The sequence below is a fragment of the Maniola jurtina genome, chromosome 2, assembly GCF_905333055.1.
Source record: "Maniola jurtina chromosome 2, ilManJurt1.1, whole genome shotgun sequence".
Taxonomy (NCBI): domain Eukaryota; kingdom Metazoa; phylum Arthropoda; class Insecta; order Lepidoptera; family Nymphalidae; genus Maniola; species Maniola jurtina.
The window spans coordinates 14,902,233-14,911,209 of NC_060030.1; the positions used below are offsets into that span (position 1 = coordinate 14,902,233).

The 8,977-nt window shown below is 39.8% G+C and overlaps 1 protein-coding gene across 3 annotated transcripts; it reads right to left on the reverse strand.

The window, feature by feature from the left end:
• Nucleotides 1-499: 499 nt before the first annotated feature.
• Nucleotides 500-4,585, reverse strand: LOC123878079 (glycine-rich cell wall structural protein-like). Of its 3 annotated transcripts, none has more exons than XM_045925149.1 (4): nt 4,438-4,585; nt 3,321-3,548; nt 3,024-3,272; nt 500-2,022 (listed from the first exon to the last, which is right to left on the reverse strand). In XM_045925149.1, exons 1-4 carry the CDS (start codon nt 4,523-4,525, stop codon nt 1,058-1,060), a joined length of 1,530 nt encoding a protein of 509 aa, XP_045781105.1. In that variant the 5' UTR covers nt 4,526-4,585; the 3' UTR covers nt 500-1,057. The 3 variants fall into 3 exon arrangements, with proteins under 3 accessions (XP_045781105.1, XP_045781113.1, XP_045781104.1); XM_045925157.1 differs by having other exon boundaries at nt 3,024-3,260; nt 4,438-4,584; XM_045925148.1 differs by having other exon boundaries at nt 3,024-3,548; nt 4,438-4,584.
• Nucleotides 4,586-8,977: the final 4,392 nt, after the last annotated feature.

The window sequence follows — 8,977 nt, forward strand, 5'->3', positions numbered from 1 at the left end:
CACTTCGTTGTCTGTCTGTCTGTCAAGAAAACCTATAGGGCACTTCCCATTGACATGATGGGCAGGTAGGTAGGTCTTGTAGCACAAGTAAAGGAAAAAAATCCGAAATTATGAATTTGTGGTTACATCACAAAAAAAATTAAAATGTGTTCATGAACAAAGAATAAATAAAATTAGTATTTTCAATTTTCAAAGTAAGATAACTCTATACCAAGTGGGGTCTCATATTATGAAAGGATACCTGTACATTCTAAAACAGGTTTTTATTTATTTTTATGCATTGTAGTTTTTGATTTATCGTGCATAATATCGAAAAAATTCCTGAATACGGAACTTGGCCGTTTTTTATAGTGGTATGTGACTTTCTCATCTCCCTCCGATCGTGTCGGATTACTGTCCCATCGTACTATCAGAGACTACAGAATAAAGAATGCAGCTGTGTTATCGCTTATCGCACAAACTTTTTTTAATAGGTAGGTACTTTAGGAAGATAAATAAATCAAGGTTTTGCGATATTATTATATTAACTTTTTACTACTTAAATTAACATAAAAATACTATAATCTATATAAACATTACAATCACAGGTAATCGCTTGGCTCGAACGTTTTTTCTTAATTATAATCTCAATCAGTAAGTTTTTTCACATCGATCAATAGACAATAACAATTTATATTTAATAACAATCCTGACGTCATAGTGGGTAATTAACATCGTACATTTTTTTAGTGCTATTGTTGAAAGTTTATATTATTACAATTTAATTCATTATAGAGGAAAAGTTTTAACAATTTTTACAAAAAGCATTCGGTACAATCTTGTCCAATCAAAGTTTGCGGGCTAGTGGTTAAGAAGTGATTTGATTTGGTCAATTTTACAATTTGTTCTCAAATTGGATTGATCTTTGTTCTAAAATTCATTATGAAGCTGTTTAGTTATTATTATTATTATTTCACTTGCAAATGAACTCAGTTATTCAATTTTGCAAAATGAGTTGTTCATTATTACAAAATGAATTAGTCCGTACTCGTAGTTATTGTATTATTTTGAAGTAACATTACTTGCCATAGCTGCCGGCACTAGCAGACGCTGTCGCAGAGGCCTTCGCAGATGCGAAGGCTCCCCCGCCTCCACCACACGAGCCTGATCCACATCCACCGCAAGACCCGGAGCCACAACCACCAGAACCACCGGAGCCGTAACCACCGGAACCACCGCTGGAGCCTCCGTGACCACCTCCTAGTCCTCCAGAACCTCCGTGTCCACCGCCAAGACCACCACCCAGGCCAAGGCTACCTCCAAAACCACCGGATTCACCATATCCACCACTACCACCGCCTCCGAACCCTCCAGATCCACCATGCCCTCCACCGAGACCGCCTCCCGAGCCGCCGCCAAGACCACCGCCGTTGCCTCCGAACCCTCCAGAACCTCCGTGACCTCCACTACCACCTCCAAATCCTCCAGAGCCACCAAGTCCGCCTCCAGATCCACCACCAAGACCGCCTCCAGAACCACCGCCTAGGCTCAATCCACCTCCGTAACTTCCTGATCCACCGCCTCCAAGGCCTCCAGATCCACCATGACCACCTCCTAGTCCACCTCCAGAACCTCCTCCGAGACCAGATCCACCACCAAATCCTCCAGATCCACCACTACCACCTCCAAGAACACCCGATCCGCTATGACCGCCTCCATTGCCACCGCCAGCTCCGCCTCCAAGACCACCACCCGAACCTCCGCCAAGGCCAATTGAGCCTCCAAAACTGAGACCTCCAGATCCACCGCTGCTTCCGCCAAGTCCACCCGATCCTCCATGACCACCACCGAGTCCCCCTCCTGAGCCACCACCAAGTCCACCTCCAGAGCCACCGCCAAGTCCGCCACTTGCACCGCCTCCATATCCTCCGGATCCACCGAGACCGCTACCACCGCCATGACCTCCGCCAAGTCCACCTCCTGACCCGCCGCCTAGACCGCTACCGCCGAAGCCACCACTACCGCCGAAGCCACCACTGCCGCCTTTTGGAAAAAATAAAACATTATGCAAAACATCATGTCAATAGTACATATCAACTGCGATAATAATAATGCATGAAAATGGATAATCCTGTGATTTACTCGCATTTAAAGATCATTTCAATTTCAATTATAAATTGGACTGGTTAAGAAAAAACCAGCCAAGTGCGAGTCAGACTCGCGCACCGAGGGTTCCGTACTTGGGTATTTTTTCCAAAATTTAGCACAATCAAAAACCATTATGCACAAAAATAAATAAAAATCTGTTTTAGCATGTACAGATATAATTTTTTTTCTGGGATGTAATCACAAATTCACGGTTTTCGGATTTTTTTCTTTATTTGTGCTATAAGACCTACCCAACTTGCCTTTCATGATTCTAGGTCAAAGGGAAGTAAAGGTTTTCTTCACAGACAAAACAGACGAACGGAGAGACAACAAAGTGATCCTATATGGGTTCCTTTTTCCTTTTGAGGTACGGAAACCTAAAGAAGCGCATAGGGTAGTAAAAGGGTGGCATTCTAAATACGACGTCTGCGTTGATATTCATAATATTACTGTAGGTAGGTCCTACCTATGCAAATCCAATAAAAAAAGCTAACAAGTTAACCTTGACTTTGAACTTGTTTTACAAGATTCACTCGTGTGTTTACTTTACATATTATGTATAAGTACCAGTAATAAATTATAGATATTCACAGAATAAACGGATTGGTACAAAAATAAGTGAATATTGAACTTTTGAATGACCCTAAGTGGCCTTGAAGACAATATTTATAATTTTTTATTTTATTTAGAAGGTTTAGAATGAACTAGGCAGTATCTGTGTTCAATGTTTCTTTGAATATGAAAGTTTGGAAGAAATTAATTTATTTCTGAGCTTTTGTAAAATGAACATGAATTTTTCACGAGTTTTTTTTTAAACTTTAAAAGATAATAAAGTTAGTCAAATTTTAAATTAAAAAAATAAATAAAGTAAATTAAAACTATCTCTGATTACTAACCTTTACCACCACCTAATCCGCCGCCAGCTCCACCGCCGAAGCCACTACCACCGCCGTAGCCGCCGCCATTTCCGCCACCACTGTAACCACCGCCGCCTCCGTAGCCACCATTTCCAGTGGTACCAGTAAACGCGAAGCCACCGGATTTGCCGTCATCTGACTTTGTGTAGATCACTTTTTCGTTACCACCCCCGAGGCCGCCTCCACCGCTACCTCCAAGGCCACCTCCGAGGCCACCACCGAGACCACCTCCATGGCCACCGCCACCTCCAAGTCCCCCTCCATGGCCACTACCACCTCCTAGTCCACCACTAGCGCTAAATCCACCTCCAAGTTGGTTGAATCCAGAGGATACTTTGCCAAGAATCCCATTTACTCCTTCGCGGATGGCATCAAGGCCTCCTCCAAAGCCACCTCCGGCTCCCCCGCCTCCACCGCCAAATCCAAAGCCGCCACCTCCTCCATAACCAAATCCGCCACCGCCGCCGCCTCCTCCACCTCCTCCATATCCTCTACGAACTCTCTCTGAAAATAATATAGGTATGTTATTTTAACGTCATAACTAATGTACAGTGACGATCTTTCCCAGTAACTTAGAACCAGTAGTGGACGTCGTCGATTGAGACGACGACTAAAAAGGTTCATCATTCTCATATCAATATTGAACCTACTTTATGCGTTTTGAAAAGAACTACTGCCGAGTCTTTTTGCAAGAGACTTTATTTCTCTTAGTGAAATTTGCTTTCCGAATCTGTGGTAGTATTGATTCTTGATTTATAATAAGAGACACAGCTTACATAAAATAGGTAGGTACATAAATATACATAATATTTTCAATATTTCTCAATTCAGCCTGAGTACTTTTAATCTAGTTTCGAATACAATTTTTAACTCATAGGTGGACAACTTTTCTGAGAAAAAAATCTGAAAAATCAAACAATCAAACTTGTAAGAGCAGTCCCTTTCTCGATAGTAACAAAAACCCAATGTTAAAATAATACAAGTGTAACTATCTCTATGGTAAATTTAAAAATCATAACACCCCCGACAAGTGAAGGTTACAGTAACTAGAAAAGAGCTGATAACTTTCAAACGGCTGAACCGATTTTCTTGGATTATAGCTAACAACACTCTCGATCGAGCCACTGTTCAAACAAAAAAAAACTAAATTAAAATTTGTTCATTAGTTTAGGAACTACGATGCCACAGACAGATATACAGATACACACGTCAAACTCATAACACCCCTCTTTTCGGGTCGGGGGTTAAAAAGTTAAATTCAATGGTTGTATTTTTTGGGATAGAATAGAATGGTCCTGGCATTTTATTCAGTGATATTTATTTTCGAATAAGTACCTAAGAAAATATTTTCACTACGGTGTAAGTATTGGGTAAGGGCACTTTTACCACTTACCATTCGCACTGGCGTGTGCCAACAAAATCCCAAAGAGTAAATAGACCGTCCTCATGGCTACGGATTCACTAACTAAATGTGAATACATTTATCATCCTTTTATACATCTTCGTTTATCATAATCTACGCAAGCCCGGCCAGCTCACGAGAACAAAAGCACGCGTATACCTATTTCAATACCTGTACGGGGAAAACGGGTACGGTAACTTAAAATTCACTAATGGGTATTTGCGGAATCGCTCGAGTTTTATTGTTACGTCAGGTAATATTCCACAGTTTATAGAAAACATTTAATTGTATATCATGATTATTGTATATCACGATTAAGGATTCAATGCGATTTTAATTGGTGTTAAAAATGTCTTACGTAAACGAGTTACCTATGTACATAGTTTTTTTGTTTAATAAGATTTTTATGTAAAATACTAAATATTATGTATTATAGCTATAACAAAGTAGCAATAAATGATATTGAAGCTGAATGAAAACAATTCATATTTAAAAATAAATAAAATAACTACTCATCATGATCAACCCATTTCCGCCCCACTACTGAGTACGGGTCTCCTCTCAGAATGAGAAGGGTTTAGGCCATAGTCTGCCACGCTGGCCCAGTGCGGATTGGCAGACTTCACACACCTTTGAGAACATGGAGAACTCTCAGGCATGCAGGTTTCCTCACGATGTTTTCCTTCACCGTTAAAGCAAGTGATATTTAATTGCTTAAAACGCACATAACTGAAAAGTTAGTGGTGCGTGCCCGGGATCGAACCCCCGACCTCCGATTCGGAGGCGGACGTTCTAACCACTAGGCTATCACAGCTTTTTTTCTAATAATAAAAAAATAACTACTGCCTTGCCAAAAAACGAACTAAAATGTAATTTTTTTACTATTCGGGAGGTCCGAGGTTCGATCCCGGGCACGCACCTCTAACTTTTCGAAGTTATGGCAACTAAAACATCACTTGCTGAAACGGGGAACTTGTTTATGGGGAAATCTGCATGCCTGAGAGTTCTCCATTACGTTCCCAAAGGTACACGTTTATATAGATTATGCCCGCGACAAAATATGTTCACAAAGGTTTTTTTTTATTCAGATACAAGTTAACTCTTGTCTGTTTGTGCAGGTGTGTGAAGTGACCCGTGCTCAGTGGTGAGCCGGCGATGAATTGATCTTGACGATGATGATAATCTCCAAGATATAGATAATAACATTCTATGTACGCTGAAGTTTGGTGGACCAAATATGCTCCGTCATTCAAATTATAGGTTTTCGTGGGATTTTAATGGATAATCGAGACAATTTATCTTATCTATTAATATTCTCACGGCAAATTATGTCCACCGATTATTTCGGGTTATACGAAATATTACATTTAGGGTTCCGTACCTCAAAAGGAAAAACGAAACCCTTATAGGATTACTTTGTTGTTTGTCTGTCTATCTGTCTGTCTGTCCGTCCGTCCGTTCGTACGTCCGTTTAGGTTACGGGAAGTTGACAGTCCTCAAGAAACCTATAGGGTACCTCCCGTTGACCTAGAATCAATTTGGTAGGTAGGTAGGTCTTATAGCACAAGTAAAGAAATAAATCTGAAAACCGTGAAATTTTGTTTACTTAATTTAAAAAAAAATGTTTTTCAATTTTCAAAGTAAGATACCAAGTGGGGTATCATATGAAAGGGCTTTACCTGTACATTCTAAAACAGATTTTAATTTATTTTTCTACTATAGTTTTTGATTTATCATGCGAAATGTCGAAAAACTACCCGAGTACGGAACCCTCGGTGCGCGAGTCCGACTCGCACTTGGCCGGTTTTTTGGATTTATTTGTAATGCGCATTATTAGAAGAGGTGAAGATAAAATCATGTCAGTACGGGAGGTATTTCCAAGGCTGAAGGTCAAGCCATCTGACATCTTGCTTGAGAATACGAGCACAATGGAAATTATTCATAGGTACCTAGAACTAGATATATATACCATACCACTTTGCAACAATAAAGGATCATAACAGAATAACAGGTATGGGGTTTTTTATATCTCTAGTTTAGATCCATAGCTTTTTAGGGTTCCATAACTCAAATGGAAAAACGGAACCCACATAGATCAAATTATTTGCTGTCCGTCGGTCCCCGTGTCGAGACTCTTTTCCTCAGAAAAGGCTCGAGGTGTCGAATTGAAAATATATATTAGAGTAAGATTAATGACTTCTAATTGCTATAAAAACTTTGAGTTAGCTGTTATCAAATTTAGAAAAGTGCTAACTTTTCTAATCGATTCCTGGATTCGAAACTCAACTTTATTTTACACTAGCTGATGCCCGCAGCTTCGCCCGCGTGGATTGGTCAGATCCCCTGCAGCATCAGGATTGAGGAGTTGGACTCCAAATTTTTTATGAAACAATGTCGCAAAGTTCCTCTATCGATTAAAAAAGAAATGACGCAAATCGGTTCAGAAATCTCGGAGATTTCGGTGTACATAGGTAGAAAAACACAACTCCCTTTTTGAAAGTCGGTTAAAAAAGTAGCCTATTTTACGCCCTGGTCAATCCTCTACTTGCCTGTGAAAGTCCCGTCAAAATCGGTTCAGCCGTTCCAAAGATTAGCCTTTTCAAACAGACAGACAGACAGACAGACAGACAGACAGACAGACAGACAGACAGACAGACAGACAGACAGACAAAAATTTTAAAAACGTGTGATTCAGTTATGGTATCGTTCAAATAACCATATGAGCTTAATATGAGGTAGTTATTTCGAAATTACAGACAGACACTCCAATTTTATTTATTAGTATAGATGCGACTAAGTTCAATTTTTGTATGTCCTTTCGCTTTTATTATTGAGCGCTATCTATCTTTGAAGTGGTCGAATAATTTTGCCAAATGCTTCCGTACATAATGTTACCAACAAATCCTTCCAAGGTACGGAATCCTCGGTGCGCGAGTCAGACTCGCACTTGGACTGTTTTTTGTAGTATGTTTCACTTTTTCTACGCAACATAGAATGTAAAGATACTGGACATGACCATAAAAACAAATTCGCGGTCTACGCGCGTGAAAATATAGAGTTATGACTTCGGAGTGATGTGCCAAAAATGTGAACTATGTAAAAAACGTACGTCGTCATATTTCTACAAATTTTCACAAAATAATATTAAACTATACACGTATAAACCTCCCTATTGAATTACTCTATCTATTGATGAAAACCGCATCAAAATCCTTTGCATAGTTTAGAAGATCTAATCGTACAGTGAGAGAGACGCGGACGGCGGAAAGTGACTTTTTTTAATTAAAAAAAAAAGAATACTAGCCATGCTAATTAATCATGACTAATACCTAATACTCCCCTTTCCCCTCCAACTAAGCGCTTAGCTTGTGATAGGAGTTATACGACAATAGTGGATCGGGTGGGGTTTGAACCACCGACCTTTCGGAATTCAGTCCGCTCCTCAACCGTTGAGCTATCGAGGCTTACTTTGTTTTATACTATGTAGAGATAAGATATTAGATGGTAAGTAATTCTGAAAGTTTGAAATATTTATGAGAGCTTTTAGTATAGATCTGACAGCTACCTTGGACAAAGAATAAATTAGTTTGGCTATCAAAAGGGGCAATGCTACCGGCAACTTGGGTACAATGTGTCGCTGACGGCGTTGTGGTCTCGATGCGGTTTTAGACTTATACTTAAGTGTATATTATGTAATTTCGAAGTAAGCAATTATATCTATCATATTTACATTGAGTGCAGTGTATACTACATCCTGATTGTGTTTATAAACACCTATCCTGCCATATTTGGTATGTTAATAAACAAGTCTTGGGTTTAAACGTACCTACTGCATTATTGTTAGGTAAAGAATTATGTTTTGATTTGATTATAGTTTTTAAGATAAGTATATAAGATAGGGCAATTTAAGAAATAATTATTAGGTAGTTTTTTTTACAGCTAGATACGTAAGCAGAACAAAAAGAAATAAAGAACCCGATTACTTAATGCATTTGTCCCACCGTCGACGAGGAAGCGACTAGCTTTTCTCGCAGTTCGATGTATAATTCCATCGAAAGAGATAAATATTTTGCACACACACTTTCAGCGCGAACTCTCTCTTTGTCACAGCAACAAGAGCTATCAAAGAAAGTCGCTCTTTTGGCGCTTAAGACACCCACAGTTTGTGCAGGACTTAAAATACTATGTGTAAAAATACTATATGTATGTATGTCTTGACCGCCTATCCGAGCAACCAGCGCGAGTAATAGAGTAAGCACTTGCAAACTTGCTCATACCCCAGCATCAACTATCGCAACTACACACTCGCTTCTCGTTGCTCGCCAACTCACTTACCCAAAGGGTGCCAACTAGATCCTTTTACTAAGCCTCCACCATCCGCCTGTCCGTCGATCTGTCAGTGGGCTGTATCTTGTGAATCAAAATGAATTTGTTGCCGCTATAAAAGTGTTCTTGCATGTAAGATGGTACGGAACCGTTCCTGTCGAACTCGCACTTGACCAATTTTAGCACAATTCATTCTCGCTAGAAG

Excerpts from the sequence above, each read along its gene's own strand:
- LOC123878079 (XM_045925148.1), bottom strand. The coding sequence starts at position 4,525 with ATGTATTCACATTTAGTTAGTGAATCCGTAGCCATGAGGACGGTCTAT. Across the intron at positions 3,549-4,437 it reads GGCACACGCCAGTGCGAATG|AGAGAGTTCGTAGAGGATAT; the intron begins GTAAGTGGTAAA and ends TATTATTTTCAG. Across the intron at positions 2,023-3,023 it reads CGGATTAGGTGGTGGTAAAG|GCGGCAGTGGTGGCTTCGGC; the intron begins GTTAGTAATCAG and ends TTTTTCCAAAAG.